Raw genomic sequence first — 20,466 nt, forward strand, 5'->3', positions numbered from 1 at the left:
CAGAGCTGACAACGTCTGGCGGCCGTACGGCGGTTGGTGGAGTCGGCCGACCCAGGGTCGGTGGCCAGCAGAGTGGCGTCGGACTCCTCCGTCGGTCGGCGAGCTTCATGTGGGTCGGCTACCGGACCTCTGGGTTTAGTCGGTCGGGAATGGACCGTGGAATGGCCGCAGTTAGCCGCTGATGGCGTCCGTCGGCCTGTCGCCCGACTTACGATCGGCCAGTCAGAGTCGTCCGTCGGGTCGTCGGTTAGTCGGCCGGGCTGCCAGGTCGGGCCCTCCGATAGCCGGTTAGTCGGGCCGCCAGACGGTCGGGCCCTCCGATAGTCGGTCAGTCGGGCCGCCAGACGGTCGGGCCCTCCGATAGCCGGTCGGTCGGGCCGCCAGACGGTCGGGCCCTCCGATAGTCGGTTAGTCGGGCCGCCAGACGGTCGGGCCCTCCGATAGCCGGTCGGTCGGTCGGTGGGTATCCCCCAACAATATCCGTAAAAAAAAATATTGAATTAGATATAAATAGATAATTATTTAATTTTATTTATAATTTAATTTAATTTTATATAACACTCATAAATATTTTTTAAAAAATAAATGATTATATTAATATGTTATTAATTTAATTTATCATCTACTTAATGATATCTATTTGATGATCATAAAATTTATTTATTTAATTTATATTTATGTTTATATTCATATTTTTGATATTTAATTTATATCTATATTTATTTAAAATAATTATTTATATTTAATAAATATTTATCTTTATATTTATATTTATTAAATAAAATAAATATGGACATAAATATGTTAATACCCAATCTATTTTCAGATCTATTGAGCATTAGCATTGACCCAGACGCCATGGTTACGTCTAAGCTTTCCGCAAATAGTTTGCCGATGCGCATATCCCCGTCCAATGTATCTTTAGTAAATTCAGACACGTGACGGTTGGTTCCTCTAAATCGTGACGGTTGGTTTTTGTATGGACGGCCAAGCTTGTCTCTCAAGTTGGACTTTGGAGCCCGAGACGATCCAGAGACGACGAGACTTCAATCTGAGACGGTGAGACCCCACCGGTAAGCGCTACCGCCTTCGAGGTTTTGCGAGGGTCTCTCCTTCTCCGCCGAGCCAAACGAAGAGCTCTGCGAGGGGAGAAAAAAAGAAATGGCGATGTGGAGGGCCAAAGCACCCGTCTTTCTCCCCCTTCGCTCCTCCCTCTCCTCCACCTCCCTCCCCCTCCCCGAAGCCCTCCTATCCCCTTCCCTCCTCCTCTTCCTCCGCTGCTACCGCGGCGGCCGCCAGCACCGTGACGACTTCCCCGCCTCCAGGTAGCGAACTTCAAACCCGAGCCTTTCGATTCCTTCTTCTATGTTTTCCTTCTTTGTTGATCTGGTGACGAGTGGGTTGTGTGGGGTTGGGGTAGGTACGAGCAGCCGACCCCGACGAACTGGGGCATCCGCATCGTGGCGGAGAAGAAGGCGTACATCGTCGAACGGTTTGGAAAGTACCTCAGGACCCTCGATTCGGGCATTCATGTCCTCGTCCCTTTCGTCGACCGGATTGCCTACGTCCACTCCCTTAAAGAGGAGGCCATCCCCATTCCGGACCAGTCCGCCATCACCAAGGACAATGTCAGCATCCTCATCGATGGTGTGCTCTATGTCAAGGTATCCAATTATCATTGGCTGTGCATTTTCTCTAGTTATTATTGCTCAAAAATGCTATATTTTGATGAGTTTACGTGATTATGTTGACGTGCTTCTTGATTTTGTATAAAGCTCCTTTCATCCCTCGTAAAAAGAGCAACCTTTGATGATTTCATATGTATTCGATAATGGATTTCTCTTCATTTTTTCGGTTTTTTTTTTCTTTTTTTGCAATTTTTGCAGATTGTGGACCCATTCCTTGCTTCGTATGGTGTGGAGAATCCAATATTTGCCGTGATCCAGATGGCACAGACAACGATGAGAAGCGAGCTGGGGAAGATTACTCTGGACAAGACATTTGAGGAGAGGGACGCACTCAATGAGAACATTGTGGTATGATATTCTTCTTAGCATTCTTTGCAGGTTCTATTCTTTCTCTCTAAATTCTGATTTTGTGTCAGTGGTTGGTGGAAATTATAATGCTTGTTGGAAGACAATAACTCCTCCTCCTTCTTCTTTGGAATTTTCCATTATACTTGCTGCAATTTCTTATGTTTGGGATGGTAATTTTGAAGAACATAAAATTCCTTGCTTTCTCCTCACGGACACTAAGAAATCAAAACTCACATATGCGTCTGCATGTGTGCTATTACACCAAGATAGATGTACTTTGTGTTTGAGAGTTTTGAAGTGTCTATTATAACTTGGCTCGTATACTTTGAAGTACATGGAGTGCTGATGCAATGTTTCTAAATCTTAGGATGATTTATTTTTAGATGAGGCTAAATAAGGGAAATATTGTGCTTGATAATAGATGCGAGGCCCCTCAAACTTGTATCATCACTAGTGATGTACTCACAACTTGCTAAGGATCAATTTTGCTCAGAGAAGGCAAATTCTTTGAAGTATCAAGGTATTTTGATAGCATGTTAATCAGTTCTAGAAGCACTTGATTTCCATGTGCACTACTCTAACATGATATCTTCATTGTCCCTTCTCATCTTGTTGCCATACAGGATTGCATGAAAATTATTAGTTGAGGTAAATGAATATGTGCTTCCATTAACAAGATGTGACCTGGTGCTTGCATTTCAATGATTACACAAGTATTACATATGACTTCATGACTTTTCATGATCAAGCACAACTGCGCTAAGTTTTCTGAGCTTTCCCAAAAATACACCTTGGGGAGTTATGAGCTACTATAGTTATGAGAAGACAATAACCAAAGGCTGGCCAAGATTGTTCATTCAGCGCTACATGGTAAGAATGGAAGGAAGTGATAGTGCTACTATTGAGGACTCGCAAAATGTATTGCAGGGCTTTGCATGTCTAGTTGGATTCATTTTGTTTTACCCCATAAAGAGTTACTATTTAAGCATCTTTACTCCTTTAAAATGCAGTCATAAGAACTTATTAGATACTTGTCTAGTGCATTTGTCTTACACAACTTTTATTGTTTGCTATTCTTGTATTTTCATCTTGATTAATTTGATTGTAAGCCTAGATAGCAGTAAGATCCTCACTGCTGAAATTATAAGGCCCATTTTGGTTTTTAAGAATTGGGTATTCCAGGCTAATAGCTCCGCATTTCATACCCGGGAAAAAAAGAAGCCTATCTAGTTCTTGCAACTTTTTGGCCAAGCATATACTTGTTATACTTGCATTATGTAATAATATTTTTGTGCTTCTGGAACATGGAATTGGTAATTAACATCAATAATTATGTTCCTTCTAAGGTTTTAGAAGAAAGTGATAAAGCTGATGATATAACTAGCTTGATAATGACCTTCAATCCAGACCCCCCTTCTCTCTCTCTCTCTCTATATCTATCTATCTTTAACATGGTTCTTCCTTTCATTTGTTTTAAAAATATGATATAATTTCTTGTGTTGCTTTAATTATCTCATTATTGTATTTTATGAGCGTGCTTCCATCCTGCTGCTAACTGTGTGAAGACTTGGCCCAGCAGGTTTAGGAAATTAATTAGGATGGTTGTTTAGCCATGGATGCATGTAGAAAGCATGCTATTGCTACTATTTTATTTTATTCTGTTGGGTTCATCACCAGTTTGGTGAAAATTTCTTATCAACAGAGAGCAATTAATGAGGCTGCATCCAATTGGGGTCTTAAGTGTCTGCGATATGAAATAAGTAAGTCTATGAACTATGATATAATTTTGTCATCGAGATCTGCCATCTGTTAAAGGTGGCTTTGATTGTTTTTCACCTTTTTTCTAATTGTTATGCAGGGGATATATCTCCTCCACCTGGAGTGAAGGCAGCTATGGAGATGCAAGCTGAAGCAGAAAGAAGAAAACGCGCTCAAGTTCTCGAATCTGAAGGTCTCTATTCTTTTTGTTTTTGTTTTTCTTTTCTTTTTTGAAATTAATACATTCTTGTGCTTATCCTTGCTATATACTATAACTGATATATTTCATTAGGAAAGATTTTCTTCAATATGCCATATAACATGACATGAAATATTGACATTGGATATTGTAGACTGTCATATGCAGCTACGTGTTGCATTTTATGAAGAAGCGCTTTTAATTGGTTATTTCATCCTACCTTCTGTGATAATAGAAATACAAAGTTTTGAGAAGTTCTGTTTAACGTGAACAGGAGAAAGACAAGCAAACATCAACATAGCTGAGGGAAAGAAAAGTTCTGTGATATTGGCATCAGAAGCTGCAATGATGGATCAGGTGAATAGGGCTAAAGGTATGTTATTCTATTTTATTTTAGGTGTTAGTTTTAGCTGATCTTCTTTCTGGAATTGTATCTGGCAATCATTGCAAGTCTTAATTATCCAATTCAACATGATAGATAGGTATTTCTAACTGCTGCACATCAGTCTGAAATACTAATAGAGCATATTATCTTATTGTGTGATAAAAAATGCCATGCTGGTGATAATTTTGCAAGTAAGGTTGAGCAAGCTACTTCCGTATGTGATTGTAATTGTATTTTTCAACATTTATTTGTTGGCAACTGCTCCATGAAGCTAACTATAGATCAATAAAGTTTTAGACAAGAAGATCTCATCTCTTCTTTATTCATGATGATTATAGAAGTTATTAGCACCTGCTACGTGGGAAGATAATCAGCAGGTTATCATTCTTCTATGGTACCTGGATAAGTATGTTAGTTTATCATGTTTAATTTTAGATAATGTGGAAAAAAAGATTGTGAAATTTCAATGCCTTTCAATCTCTTTTAATTTTTTTTTTCCTGGTTAAGAATCAAAATGGGGACAGATACTTTTATGATGGCATTTGGTTTGCTAGGTTATATGTGAAGTTCCTTTTAGAGTTTTGGGGTTGGATAAAACATGATTAGTTAATCTTAGTGGATGAAAATACATAAATGTGGCTGGATTACTTTAACATTTATATCTTCATGTTCTTGCCTTCCCTTACCTAACCTGTATCCATGCTTACCCATTTGCGCACCAAAAAAGCACTTATCTTCTTTGGCTTTTGGATCATTAGGAGGAAGGACTATTTGTGCTGGATTAGGGATAAAGTTTCTAGATTTACAAAGTAGTGTGTCTTGGTTATTGACATTTTGGACATGATGAACAAGGCTGTTTTTTCATTTTGTTGCAAAACTGTGTTATTTTCATTTCTTACAAGCTTACATTTGAGGTGATGAATTTTATTGGCCAATTGTCATAAGCTATAGGAGGGTAGCATTGGTTGGGTTTAAAAAATTACCGTCGAGAGGTATTAAAGAGAGGTGGAGATATTAAAGAGAGAGGAGCGAGTTGAAGGCCACTTTGAATTCTAATATGCTAGCTGCTTCAAGGGACATAACTATGGGGTTATGGATACAAGTAAGAGATGTGGTGGGTTATTGATGCAATATGTCAGACAATCGACACGGGAGATGTATAAATGGAAGTAGAAGAGTTAAAAGGCTGCTGAGAATATGCTTCTGTAGAAAAGATAATGCAGAATAATTTTGAAAAGTATCCAGTTCTGATAATTAATGGTTGTTCCCCTTTGGAAGCAATAGGTTTCTGGCTTTTTCATTAGTCTTACTAGTGCTTTCTATTGATCATCAGGGACCCATTCTTAGTTCATGTGGGTCATGACCTTTCCCACTGTCTCAATTCTAGTTCAACTAGGACTGCCATTAGCAGTTGCTTAAGCCTTTTTGATTCTCAAAGGGACTCATACATGTGATCTGTACAACAGTCTTTGTTGCACTCCTTTAGTAGTTCCAAGTTAGATTAATTCAGTATGTTGTTCTAATATACAGTTGGTTAGCACTGACCTCCAAACACTGGGAGAATTGACCAGTATCCAGCCATCCATTAAACTTTTAATGAGGTCATCATTAAAGCATGCCGTCACTAAATAGAGGCTAAAATTAATTTGTTTGAGAAAAACATACATGATGCCGAATGCTATTCTTGATGTCTTAATAGATCCAGGTCATCAGTGAACTGCTCTGACCTATTCTTTCATATAACTTGATGGTTCACCTATTCATTAACTCCACAGGCAGGACATAAGTTGTCCTGAAGTTTCATCCTTGATTTATTGTTTTTGTCAAACTTCTCAAGTTATAAAACTTGACATGTACATTGATTTGTAATTTGCACTGCACATCCCGGCATTTGATGGTTAACTTTTGAATTGAAAAAATTATTTTAAATTCATCATCTTTGCTGTAGTAAAGATCGACTGCTGGACTCTTGAAATTCTAGACTCGGGTGGTTGTGACAGATGCAAGCTTCATGCCTTCATAGAAGTATCAGCTTCATAATTTGAAGCATCATGTTTTTAACAGGAACCAAAGATAGGCAACTAATTGTTGACCTCATTGTTTTTGTCAGGAAACATCTCTTTGTTCCACTCTTTGAAGCTATATGGAAAAAGATCTTCCTTTCTCCTTGAACAACAGAATCTAGTTTTTGTTCATCTTAGTCATCAGCTGCTACTCTATAACATTCTTCCCAAATTTAAATACCACGTTCTCATGTTCTTTCTCCTTTGACCATGCAAATTAAGGAACCATATTTAGAGACACAAGAAAAATTTCTAACCTTCTTGCACTGAAGCATTAGATTTACTTTTGTTATAAGTTTGCTCTGGTTGTTCACTTTTAGAGGGGCACTGATGCTGCTAGAGATGCCACCAAAATACATCCCTTGGCTGTCCACGACTCCATCTCCCTCAGTTTGGCTTCTATATGGTATCAGCTGATGTGGTTGTTGCATGTAAAATGCATGATCTCCCATAATTTGGCTGGACTGATACTGTTTCATTCATAGGTATATTGTAATTTGTATAACCATCTAAAATCTGATCTGACCAGATTTTTCCAAAAGGGCAATTCCATGATCTTTGTGTTAGAGCTGGACACTTTACTTTTCAAAACTTTAACATTGAAAGACAATAATACATGAGATGTTGACGGCCCTCCATGGCACAACAAAGATGGAGTAGACTGTTTATGTTAACATGAAGTGTTTACTGCACAGTATTTTAAGTCTTCTATTAAAGAATGATGTAGTTCTATTGTTGATGCTTGCTTGATGAGATTTATCTGAACAGGTAGATAAGTATCACAGTGTTCTCCTTCAATAAATAGTAGAAACAAGTTTTTTGTATATAGTAGCATTTACCAGTAAATTAGTACGGCATTGAACACACCTTTATAGCAGAACATATTTAATTTCTCTTTTTAATATCATGGAACTTATATATTACATAGGATAAATCTTATGCACCTTCCCCCCCTTCCTCCCCACCAACCACCCTTTAAATTAAAAAAAAAAAAGAAAAATCCCTTCAGTTACTTTGTCTTCTTCCTCCATTCTCTGTCAAAAATTCTGTGGCCTCCAAAGTACAGTTTCAAATGGCAGAAGAATTTCCTTTTATGCAATGTAAATATCTCCATCTCCTAGGACTTCCAAAAGCACCCAACCTCACCTGGGTCCATGCAAGATTACTTGAAGCCATCGAGTTTTGGAACTGATGCAAAGCAAGAAAACACAGCTCTCAGTTTTCAACTTCCTCAGAACAGCAAAACAGTATGTACATATTATCTTCATGTGTTAACTTGAACTATCAAAAGCCTCTTGCATAATCTATTAATCATGTTGCACTGCAGTGCTCGCTATTAACTTAATTTCTACTGCTTTTCCATGGCACGGTCATATCTATTTTTATACATAAAATATCATGTCTTTACTCTTAGCACCAATATTCACGTAATAAAAAAACTCAATCACTAAGATTGGCATTTTAACACCTCCTTTATTCATATTGGCATTCATGTGCATGATATGGTGCAGAAGCGATATGTTTCGAATAGCTGTTGCTGGGTTTGTTTAATCCTTTCATGTCAATTTAGTCATATCATCTGCCCGTCTGCTTTTGATATCCTGGAAAAGTTACAGAGTGCCTACTGTGATATTGCTTGCATGTTTCTATACTCTCCTTTCTTTCTTTCTTTCTTTTTCTTTTTTTTTTTCCTTTTTTTTTTTTGCTTTTACAAGGTTTTATGCCAGTCGTAGGTGTGTATTTTGGGATCTTTATTGAAATTCATTCATGTGTTCATGTATAGTTGTTCATAGCTCTGCTCTGAATGTAGAATGTAAAATTCAGGAAGTATAAAACGTGCGCCAAAAGCTTGTGCAAAGTTCACTCTGATGGATTTTTATTGCAATATATCAGGAGAAGCTGAAGCTATCCTTGCTAGATCACAGGCAACTGCAGAAGGGCTTAAGGTGCTATCAGAGGCCATGAAAGCAGAGGGAGGTGCTCAGGTAAGATTTCCTTCCACTTGGTTGTTTGGTTTCTTCTTATATGTTTGTCTCACCATGAAAAGTCAATTACAAATCAAGCCTTCTGGCTTCTTTGTGCCTTCATGCCTTATAATCCGAAAAGTATGGGAAGTACCAACTGCATCACCATGCAAACCTTATTAGAGATATTGCATGTCCAGACTTTATCTGGGAAAGTACTTTTTTTCCCTCCTGTTTATCCTGGCTCTGAAAGACCCGCTAACTTTTTCCCCACTTACAGGCAGCAAGTCTAAAAATTGCTGAACAATACATTAAAGCATTTGGCCGCATAGCCAAGGAGGTAAAGCATTGAACATATGATATCCAGTTAAAAGCTTTAAAGCATGCTTATTGCTGATCTCTATATCCTTCCCCTTCTTCTCATTGTTTGTTATTGCAGGGAACCACTCTGTTGCTTCCTAGCACTGCTGATAATCCTTCTGCTATGGTAGCTCAGGCTCTGACAATATACAAAAAGCTCAACAGTGACAATTATAATGCTTCCCCTGGGGAGAGCCTGCAAACAGAAACCACATATGGGAGTAAAACTGATAGCCATACAAGGTCAGATGGGGTGGGAACTCCCTCTTCAGGCACGACAGGTGTCCCTAATTCTACTGCTGATCCAAGTGAAAGAGTGTTCTCTCTCCAAAGCCCACCAAAGGGACTGAGTTAGTTGTTAGCTTCACCTCCAACTTATGAGGAAAGTTTCGGCCACTCAATTTTGGAAGCACGTGAGACGAGGCTTGTTAATTTATAATTTAACTGTCTTGAGAAGGTCTTGAAGCCATTTTAACATTTTTTATATATTCTGGTGAAGAAGATTAAGATATTGATTTGGGAAGTCCTAGGTTTGTGCCACAGATCTGAGCAGTAGATATTCAGATGATACTGGAGTGAACAAATTCATATAAGAAAAGGAGGGGCAAGGGATGATATCTTTTGATATTTATATCATATTGGTCCAGCCTGTTTCACCAAGTCCTTGTCTTTTCCAAGTGGAAACTGAACCGGCGGAGGTGAAAATTTTGTGATTTTGCACCATGAGTTTCCTGGTTTTTTGTTTAAGCTGTGTGTGGTGCTGATCAAACAATTAGGAGCTCATAATTTTGGTTTTGAAAGTTTTTGCTAATTCTATCAGTGTGCGTGCTAAGGATAGCTTTTTGTGATAGTGATCAGAGTAAGCGAGGATGGTTTGTGTCAAGAAAAATTTTAGTTATCATAACTGGGTTGGGGGTGTAAGCTTAGTTGATTGCGTCATGGGGTTAAATAAGTTGACGCGTACTGCATTGCCATGGAACCTGTTCCTCTGAAGTCTATGAATCATGTAGTGTTTGATTGATTCATTGACCTCTTTTTAGTGGAGCTAAAATTTCCTTTGTTCAGAACATTTTTTCCTTCTTATCTTGATCTTGCCACACTGTTGCTTTTAGTGCTTCAGGGAATTTGGTATTGTAGCAAAATATGACCTTACACAATACAAGCATGTCTATAATTTTGTGCACTTCTTGATGCATTTTGAGTAATTTTAGAGAGTGGCCTACCCAGATAAAGAATGTTTGTGCCATGACATTTGGATGCATGGTGTGAATACGTGATTCAAATCTGGTTTACAAAGAACATTGAATGCTGGTGATCAAGCAAACGTGGAGCAAAGTCTAGAGACCAGACAGAGTGATCATCTGCTAAATTTAAACATAAAGAAAACAGCCATTTAACGAACTCAATATTTAATTGTATTGATGTTGAAAAAGTATTACAAAAATTGGGCAGCATCACTTTGAACACATTTTGCCTTGCAACTAAAATTGTCACTTCAAGTTATATTCCATTAGAACATCTTTTTTTTAGGATCCAGACAAATGCTCCAACTTCTTGCCAGAAAATAAAAATGATCCAACTCAAAAAGAAAATTCAATGGTTGAAATTAAAAAAAAAAAAGAAATTGAAACAAGGAGATGCTGATCGGATGATTCATGAGGTATTGATGACTCCACAAGATTTTTGTTTTTCTTCTTGTGTGTTGGTGAGGGCCTCAATTGCACCACCCATCTTGATCATAGCATTGCAGAATTGGGTGGTGAAGTTGGAGCCAGAACCCCAGGAGGCAACTATATTCTTTGGTTGCAGAGACTAAAGCCATTCTTGGACTGCCTCTCTTCACGGTGATAAGCAGTATGTGACTCTAACGGGGAGTGTTTCTCATTTTGCGCCAAGCATCTCTAAGGAGAAGCTAACAGGGCTGCGGAATGGATAGCTTTCTATGTGATGGAACATTTTGATGGAGTTTTGTGAACTGATTTATCTATGATTTTGATTGCCCTTTATGATATTTTATTTTTTGATATTGTTGGATATATTCACGTTAAATTAGTTTGACTTATCCATCTTGTCGGAAAAAAGAGAAGCAATATGCAACTCTAATGGTAAGTGGTAAGACCACTTACCAACAGTTTTGTTTGTATTAATTGTGTTATAAGATGGTTTTTTGTTCCAAAGATGAACAAGCCGTTTCAATCATCAACAATTTGCATTTTACAAGCTTTGTATGGCTCATTTGTCCAAAGCTTGTGATGTCACTCTCATTATAAAGAGCCCTCGTTCATCAAAGATTGAACAGAATTTAAATTTTGTTACGCTTCAATTGCGCATCCTGTGACTTCACATATATTCCTTGGATTTGTATGAAATATCATGCTTCTAATTCATTAAGAAAATCAGAGAATATTAATTAGAAAAGCCAACTTCCTAGATAAATGATGGAGGATTGTAAAAGAGAAGCAGAGAAAGGAAAAAGAGACATGGGAACAAGGTTATTTTTGGTTGTTTTTATCCTCTTCTTTTGTTCTCTTTTATAGAGATAAAGCCGGTCTATTCTCCAATAGATTCGTCGATGGAATTAGACTCTAGACTGAGGCTTGGTTGTCAATTTTTATTTAATAATATTAAAGATAAATTACATAAAAATCTTCTCAATTTTAGTCTAATTTCACTTATATTCTATCGATTTTAAAACGTATCAAACTATTCCTTCAAATTTTCGAAATGTTATCATTTACTTATCAACTAACGGTGTTAGTTCTATGTTTTAACATACAAAAATGCCTTTTGTTCATATTAGATGGATCACAAAAGAAAGAGATAGAGGTGGAAGGAGTTATCATAGAGGGTAGGATGGTGAAGGTCAGCGTGGAAGGAGAGGATGGCGTCAAAGGTCTCATAAGTATGATTGGAGGAAGAGAAAAAAGAGGAGAAATTTGGAGGAAGATGATGGAGAAAGAGGGAGAGCACTCATAGGTGGGCTTAAAAGAGGAAGAAGATAATGAGGAGAAGTGGGTGAAGAAAAAGAAGAGGAGGAAGAAAAAGAAGCTATCGACAAGGAAGGGTGGAGGTGGAAGAGAAGAAGGAGAAGTGGCAGAGGAGGAAGGGAAGGGAAGGAAGAAGAGGAGAGACAAGGAGGGTTCGCTGACAAATGGATGGAGGTGGAGGGAGCCACCATAAAGGGAGAGGTCTCATAAGTAGGTTTGGAAGAGGAGGAGGAGGGAGAGGAGGAAAAAGAGGAGGAGGAAGCGGAGGAAAAGTAGATAAGGAAAAAAAGAAAGGGTCGTGGGTAAGTTTGGAGGAGAAGGAGAATGAAAGAAAAAATGGATAAAGAGAAAAAAAAGAAGGAAAATAAGAGATCGCCGGTGAGGAAGGGGTGGAGGTGATAAAAGTCGTCATAAAGAGGGACATGGATGAGCTTGGAGGAGGAGGAGGAAAAGTGGTAGAGGAGAAAGAGAAGGAGGGGAAAAGGGATTGAAGGAGGAGGACAATAAGGAGAAGAAGGAGATGAGGAGGAAGAAGAGGATGGGGATGGAGGAAGAAGAGATGTCGGCACCAAAGATGGAGAAAGAGGCAACCAGAGAGGAAGAAAGAGAAAGATGATGGAGATAATGATAGTTTAATTATTTTATAAAATAATGACATCATTTCATGAGATGAGATAGATGATAAAACTATATTAGAATATTTTAAAAATTTTAAAAAATAATTTGATATGCTTTAAAATCGAAAGAATATAAATAAAATTGAAATAAGTTACAAAGATATTTTTATAATTTTGTTTAATATTATTAAAAAAAAAGTTTGATGGGTAAAGTTGGGAGGCACGTTGGCAGCCTTTCTCTCTCACGTGTATTGCAGGTGCATCACCCTCCGCATCTTAAAGCGCTAGCGTACCGTTAGAAACGGTGAGTCGATAGCGTTACTCGATTTAAAAGTTTTCCTCCCTTCGCCATGCGCGCGAGATGGCGCCAGCCGTCCCCGCCCTCCGGCGACCCCTCATCTCCGTTCCCCGAACCCCGCCGCCGCCGCTGGTTCCGCCGCTCCAAAACCTCCGCCGCCACCCCTTTTCTCGGATCCCCCACGAAGAGCCCTGCGATCCCCCAAACTCCTCCGCTACCCTCCTCCTCCGCCGCGCCGCCGCCCTCCTCAATTCCGCTGCCCAGCCCTCCCACCTCTCCCAGATCCACGCCATCCTCCTCTCCTCCGGCCTCCTCCGCTGCTCCCCCTCCCTATCCGCCAAACTCTTCTTGTCTGCTGCTGACTTCGGCCTCATCCACCAAGCCCACCACCTGCTCGACGAAATCCCCAGCCCCTCCGTCCCCCTCTGGAACGTGGCCATCCGCCTCCACTCCCGCCATGGAGCCTTCGCGGACGCTCTCCATATCTATGACAAAATGCTTCGCCAGGGAGTGGTTCCCGATGGCCTTAGTCTGCCCCCTGTCCTCAAGGCATGCGGTGGTCTCCCGGCCCCTACCTTTGGCCGTGCCGTCCATGCCCACATCCTCCGGTGGGGCTTTGAGACTGACCTCTTTGTCCAGAACGGGCTTATTGCTATGTATGCCAAGTGCCGCCAGATTCCCTGTGCCCGTGCTGTCTTTGATAGGCTAAGTGATCGAAATGTGGTCTCTTGGACTTCAATCATCTCAGGTTGTGCCCAGAATGGCTTCCCTCTTGAAGCCCTTCAGATCTTTGCCAGAATGCTGTCTTCCTCTGTTGTCAGACCAGATTTCATAGCACTTGTCAGTGTTCTGAAGGCCTACATGGACATCGAAGACTTGGATCAGGGGTCGTCTGTTCATGGACTGGTAATCAAGCTTGGACTTGATGATGAGCCAGATTTGATCATTACTCTCACTGCAATCTATGCAAAGTGTGGGCAAGTCCATACTGCAAGATCTTTGTTCAATCGTGTCCCTTCACCTGATGTGATCCTGTGGAATGCGATGATCTCAGGGTATGCTAAGAATGGTCATGCCAGTGAAGCTGTCGAGCTATTCCGTGAAATGATTGCAAGACATATGAAGCCTGACTCGGTTACAATACGCTCGGCAATCTTAGCTTGTGCACAGCTCGGCTCACTCGACGTTGGGAAGTGGATTGAGGACTACACTGGTCATAGTCATTTCAAAGATGATATCTTTGTGAAGACATCCCTTATTGACATGTATGCCAAGTGTGGAAGCATAGCCTATGCACATCGGGTATTTGAGTGCATTCCCAATAAGGATGTGGTTGTTTGGAGTGCTATAATCATGGGTTATGGATTGCACGGTCGTGGGCGAGAAGCTATTCGTCTATTTGAAGAGATGAAGTGCGCCAGGGTTGGACCAAATGATGTCACATTTGTGGGACTCTTGTCAGCCTGCAAGCATGCAGGCTTGGTAGATGAGGGTTGGAAGTACTTCCACTCTATGAGAGATTATGGGATTGAGCCACGGCATCAGCACTATGCTTGTGTCGTGGATCTTCTTGCCCGTGCCGGGCATCTTGAAAAAGCTTATGAGTTTGTCAGGAGCATGCCAATGGAGCCCGAGGTAACCGTTTGGGGGGCATTACTGAATGCATGCAAGATTTATGGTCATGTGGGATTAGGACAGTATGCTGCTGAGCAGATCTTTGCTTTGGAGCCTTCGAATGCAGGACACTATGTTCAGCTATCAAACATTTATGCCTCAGCTGGCATGTGGAGTGATGTCGCAAGGGTGCGGGTTTTGATGAAGGAGAAGGGAGTGAGTAAGGCTATAGGGTGTAGTTTGACTGAGATAGATGGCAAGCTTCACTCCTTCCGAGCTGGAGACAAGTCGCATCCGAGATATAAGGAGATTTTTGAGAAGCTAGCTGAGTTGGAGAGGAAGCTGAAGAAGTCTGGATTTGTTCCACACATGGGCTCTGTCTTGCATGACTTGAGCATGGAAGAGAAGGAAGAATCCTTGTGTAATCACAGTGAGAGGATAGCCATTGCTTTCGGCCTGATCAGTACTGCTCCCGGAACAACCCTCAGGATTATGAAGAACCTTCGCGCATGTGTAAACTGCCATTCTGCAACAAAGCTTATATCTAAGCTTGTGGAAAGAGAGATAGTGATCAGGGATATAAATCGGTTTCATCACTTCAAGGATGGTCTTTGTTCCTGTGGTGATTACTGGTGAAAGGCCAAAGATCTCATTCTCAGCTATACTGGCTACCAGGTATTCTCAATTCTTTAGCATATCATAATTCATAGAACTTATCAGTTCAAAATTAATACTATAGAAAAATATCAAATGAACACAGAAATATTAAAGTCATATTTTGAAAATCCATTGCAGCTAAATTCTAATCTTGTCTCACTGGGGGAAAATATTTGAGTTGGATATATTGCTTACCAAGATATTATGTAGGTTAATATTCGACCGGACCATGCTAGAATATATTATCTACCAATACCTTGATAGCATAGCACCATAAGTCATGCCTATTGCATGAATTGAATGTGAAAGTAGTTCAAAAATTATTGCATACAGTTGTATGGATTTTTTTTTTTTTGAACAATATAGAGGTAGTATGTCACTACCAAAATTTAAATTCCTGAACCTCCTCGAAGATTAAATTCTTTGAAAAAATATCATGCCAACTAGTTGACCTAACAGCTACTGATATATATTTCGCATGGAAATTGAGTGCATGCCCTCTACTAGGAGTTATTTACAAAAAACCTTATTTAGGACTTGTTTAGTTGCACGTTAATTTTTTGAAAGCTCAATCACGAATTTAGCGTAAAAGAAACTTTATGAAAACCAATAAAAAATATGCATTTTTTTAATGAAATTCATCTTTTGCATTTATGATTAATTTGACAAGTTTTACGAAATGGATTTACCAAACTTATTCATTTCAAATTTTGTAATAGCACAACAAAATAGTCCTTGGAAGTAGTTGGCATGTTTCACCTAAATTTCTTGAGAAAACCCCACGCGTATACCTTGAGATTCCGACAATTAAGCACATTAGAAGCTATGGCAACACCCACTCCACCAAGCTCTCACTAGCTGAACGCTAAACCCGCCAGTTTGGAACCATTCAATGCCCCTCACCACGTAGCACCTGCATAACTATAGCTCCACAAGAAGAGGTCTTCACTCCTCACCACCCCATATATAAATGCAAACATATATCTATGCTCCCATTCTCTCCCCTCTATCATCACCTCCACCCTATTCCTCACCATCTTTTCTCTCCCTTGAGCCATGAAGCTTCTCATCTTCCTTTATCTTTCTCTTCTTCTCTCTCTCCACCATGCCACCTCCTTCGAGGATCAACAATGCTCAGATCCTGCCGATATTGAAGATGTCTGTAGGACTGTAACAGCCAGCATGGCGGCCAGCGACTACGACTTTTGTGTCAATACACTCAAGTCGGAAATGGAGAGCAACTCCACCGATCTTCATGGCCTTGCAACCCTTGCAACGAGGCTTGCAATCTCCCATGCCATGAGCATTGAGGGGGAAATTGAGGAGCTGATGGACTTGGAGTCTGATCCTGAGATAAAGGAGAACTACAATGCTTGTTTGGATGCCTACAATGATGCCATCGACCAGCTTCAGGATGCATTGGACAACCTCAACTCGAAGCTCTATTTTGAGGGGATGTCATTGCTTAAATCCACTCTTGAAGGGGTGGAGAGGTGCAAGGAAGCGTTTAAGGATGCCAAGACCTTGCCAATGATGATGGAGGACAATGCCCACCAAAGGTTGGCGAACATTGCATACCTCATTAGCGCCTCTATAGAGTGACTATTTTTCATTCTTTGGTTTCTCTTGTTGTTGGCCTTTGTGATTTTGTTTTTAGGATGGCAAGGATAAGGTTTATGTTGGTTATTTGGAGAAATTTAATTGAGTGTGTATGTCGTACCATGTAGCTTAAGAATAGAGTTTGAATCTTATGTGGCTTTTTTTTTTTTTGCTTCCCATTGACGCCAAAAAAAAAAAAAAAAAGAAGAAGAAAGAAATAAAAGAAGTGTTTGGAAAAAAAATTATTGCTTCAATGTTTTATGTTTTATGTTCCTTTTTTTAAGCTATTCAAATCTAAAGTTATAGTAAATCTAAAATTCATCGATCCAATTGATTTCAAGTAGTCGTCCAACTCTGTTAAAGTTTGTTAAGAGATGATAGTAGTCCCATAAAGGAAAGGGAATGATTGATATTGTATGCTTGTGGGCAATTCACCTACTGGGTTAAGCTTTTGGGTTGAACTTGCTTGCTGATCCCTGCTGTTCCTTTAACACTCTCACCATGTATCACTTCTCTTCTCTGCAAGTTTCTAGAGAAAGGATCTTACCTCTGTTATATATTCATTGTTCCACCCATCTATTAGCTTGAGCTTTTGAATTGGACTTTAACAAAACAAAACTCATACAAATTTTGTGCTCTTAGGCAAGGAATTTTAGTAGTGCTTACATACATATAACTACATCCATGCACCGGCTTAAACATTCAGACTACACTTTAGCAAAGCTAAACTCATGTACAAATTCATTCAGAACTTTCAGGTGAGGCATGGGTCCTAAATGGAGACCCAAATCCTAATTCGGTCAAGTATGGATGAGGTGGATCTAATTAATCTAAACAAAATAATATCAATTCATTTGAAATTAGGGCGCATTTAGTTTGGACCAAAATTTGAATCGAAATTAAAATCAGAATGGTCATATTTTCCAACATATTTGGTTTATAACCGAAATTAGAATTGGAATCGGAATAGAATTACTTATTATATGAGAGTATAGGTTGAACTTTGGGGGATTATGGAATTCCCATTCCTCCCAAATATCGGAGTGAAAATAAAACTCCCTCTAACTAAACAGCTAGATTGGAAGTCACTCTTCCATTTCTATTCTAAAATCCAATTCCCTTAAACCAAATATGCCCTTAGCCTTCAGCTAATCCCAGGCTCAACTACGAGGGAATCTGATCAGCAAAGTGAATGCGTCGAGTCTATTTAAATCCGGACTCTTGGCCAATTTGAGTTGGATCTGCATTGAAATAGATACCCTTCAGTGGATGATGTAGAAAATCCGACATAAAGCGTATTGCTTTATATGATTGATCCATGTAGTCATCGCTTTCCAACGTATATTTAATATCTATAGTTCCACTTTTTTGTTTAAAAAATTTGTATGACGAAAATATCTCTATTTTTTAAAAAAAATTATGACATCTAGCGGCATATTATGACTTCCTACACAGAGGATGTCATAATATGGCTCAGAAAATTATGACATCCTCCGTCAAATTATGACTTTCTGCGTCAAATTATAACTTTCTGCACGTAAGATGTTATAATATGGTCCATGATGTCATAATATGGATCAGGATGTTATAATATAGAAGGGATATTTTTGTTCAACCATTTTTCGATGCGTATTTAATACTTACAGTTTTGTTTTTTCGTTTGAAAATTTTGAATGACGAAAATATCTCTGCTCTTTAAAAAAAATTATTGATATATTATAACATCCTGCGTTAAAATTATGACTTCTTGTACGCAAAATATCATTATATGAACATAAGATATTATAATTTTTTTCAAAGAACAGAAGTATTTTCGTCATTCAAAAATTTCAAATAAAAAAAATAAAATCGTAGACATTAAATATGCGTTAAAAAATAATGACTCTATGAATCAATCACATAAAGCGATGCACTCTACGTCGGACTTCCTACACCGTCCGTGGTGTACAAAAAAATTCCCCCCCTCCAGTTTAGCTAAAATAACTGCTTTAAATGCTCAGGCTTGTACAGCGCATGACAAGCTTCAACCACACCCAGACTTTTCTTTTCCTGCCAGGTTTCACCAAAGCTCCGACCCAGAACCTTATCGGACCAGCATTTCCAGGCATGAATATCATCGCTAGGAAAATTACCAAGACCGGCTATCGGCAATTTGGGTTTCATGTACATCAATGATAAGCTTGAGTAGGTTGGGTGCATGACTGATGCCATTTAAGGCAATGAAAATATTTGCAGTGAGAGTCCATGGATGTCCTTTTCAAGCAAGTTGTGGTGGTGCCGGCTCTCAGGGGGTCAGAACTTCTAAACCGAGACACACACCATAGAAACTAAAATTTTCAATGGGCAGGGCAGGTTCTTAGCAGATAATTTTTTTCTCCTTATAGATTCAGACCAGCCCACAAAAAATATAGTCCAAGACGGTTGTAAATATAGACCTAATCCAACTTATAATCTAATGCTTATAATGATTGGACCACAAATCTCATTGAATTTTGAGTCCAACCATCAAAATAGACCCATAAAGCTCATTTTAGCTCATGGTAAAAATATTGGTTTAACTTTCATAGAGCGTGCCCAAAAACAAATATTTAAAAACTAATTATTAATAATTAAGTGGCCTTTTTCCCTAGCCACGTTACACAAACATAATACTTGGGACAAAACGTATGACAAATCGCCTCTTCCTCTAATGGGAATAACAACTATAACTCCATCCATGTATTCCTAAATTAATATAGTAAATACGAAATTTATTGCTTCTTATCCAAAACCATTTCTATTTAGGGCGCCAACCCATTTAAAGGCTCCTCTGTATTTAAAAATAGAGAAATTCTTTGTGCACCACGGGCGATGCAGTATGCACGCACCGCCTTAGGTGATTGGCTCGTATACGAGGTCAGGGCATGATGCATAATTTTTTTTTTTCTTTTCGGCTCCACATGCGAGCCAATCACTACAGACGGTGCGCGCGGTTTTGCACCGTCCGCGGTGCACCAAGAATTTCACTTAAAAATATAAACCAAGCTTTGACTGATTTTTTTCTAATTGCACTAAGTCCAATCTTGAATCTAAAGAAATTTTAAACCCAACCATCTAAATAAGCCCTTTTTTAATACAAGCAGGCCGGGCCCTTTTGGGCTAGGCTGAGCCCGCCCCAAGAGCTACTGCTGACTCGCCCTTAGATGGGCCCGCATCTTAGCCCAATGCCAGTAGGCCAGACCGATTTGTAAGCCGGACCACACCTAAGCTCAAGCTCCCCACATTGGTCTCAACGCCCTTAGAACCCGATCCGACCATTGATCCGAGCATGGGTCGGGTGGGTGAGCTCCACCTAGCGATCTTGGCTAGCTAGATCCAGTCATCGGATCCCGATGCCGAATAAGCTTGATCCGAGCCCACCTAACTCACTTTTTGCTCGGACTCAAGATTGAGTTGACTTGACCTCCTTCTTCAAACAAATCAGCCCCTCCGATCCAGACTGCCACCATCAGATAGTGACCAACCATGGCCCCATGCATGGCCCATTAGCACCCACTTCAAACTCCACCCCTTCAGCCTGAGCCTCCATCGTCGAGACCGATCGTTGGAACTCCTCCCCTTCCGATTGGGCATACCTCCTTTGAAAAATGTAACAAACCACACTAAAGGCATACACAATCAAGATTCTTGTACAGAACCCCTACCAGAAGGGGCTCTTTAAACCCTTGATCTGCACTCTTAGTCGCAACAGCCAGGAGATGTCGACCCTCATGCAAGCTCGAATGAAGTCGAACCTCCTCTGCTCCGCCATACAATCATCCAACGAGGAGAGCTCCCTTAGTCAATGAAGTATTCCCCAAATCTCCACCTCTCCCTAGAATTCCGTCAGGAGCTGTGGCAATCAGACCCAAATCAGGGCCGATCTGATGGCCCAATTTGATGTAAAAAAA

General features: G+C 39.9%; 3 protein-coding genes across 4 annotated transcripts; all 3 read left to right on the top strand.

The window, feature by feature from the left end:
- The first annotated feature begins 1,023 nt into the window (after positions 1 to 1,023).
- On the top strand, positions 1,024 to 9,597 carry LOC105059555 (uncharacterized). 2 transcript variants are annotated; one of them, XM_073250174.1, is made up of 9 exons: positions 1,024 to 1,325; positions 1,421 to 1,664; positions 1,887 to 2,036; positions 3,739 to 3,796; positions 3,895 to 3,987; positions 4,268 to 4,366; positions 8,266 to 8,426; positions 8,686 to 8,745; positions 8,845 to 9,597. In XM_073250174.1, the coding sequence occupies exons 1-9, from the start codon at positions 1,162 to 1,164 to the stop codon at positions 9,118 to 9,120; spliced, it is 1,305 nt and encodes a 434-aa protein (XP_073106275.1). In that variant the 5' UTR covers positions 1,024 to 1,161; the 3' UTR covers positions 9,121 to 9,597. The 2 variants fall into 2 exon arrangements, with proteins under 2 accessions (XP_073106275.1, XP_010941185.1); XM_010942883.4 differs by having other exon boundaries at positions 1,027 to 1,325; positions 8,335 to 8,426.
- Positions 9,598 to 12,660: 3,063 nt separating this feature from the next.
- LOC105059557 (pentatricopeptide repeat-containing protein At3g12770) lies at positions 12,661 to 15,796 on the top strand. Its single transcript, XM_029260347.2, has 2 exons — positions 12,661 to 14,956; positions 15,658 to 15,796. Exon 1 carries the CDS (start codon positions 12,731 to 12,733, stop codon positions 14,915 to 14,917), a length of 2,187 nt encoding a protein of 728 aa, XP_029116180.1. The 5' UTR covers positions 12,661 to 12,730; the 3' UTR covers positions 14,918 to 14,956; positions 15,658 to 15,796.
- LOC105059556 (putative invertase inhibitor) lies at positions 15,791 to 16,696 on the top strand. The gene has a single exon (XM_010942884.4). The coding sequence runs from the start codon at positions 15,995 to 15,997 to the stop codon at positions 16,538 to 16,540; it is 546 nt and encodes a 181-aa protein (XP_010941186.1). The 5' UTR covers positions 15,791 to 15,994; the 3' UTR covers positions 16,541 to 16,696.
- Positions 16,697 to 20,466: the final 3,770 nt, after the last annotated feature.

This window comes from Elaeis guineensis, chromosome 16 (genome assembly GCF_000442705.2).
Source record: "Elaeis guineensis isolate ETL-2024a chromosome 16, EG11, whole genome shotgun sequence".
Taxonomy (NCBI): domain Eukaryota; kingdom Viridiplantae; phylum Streptophyta; class Magnoliopsida; order Arecales; family Arecaceae; genus Elaeis; species Elaeis guineensis.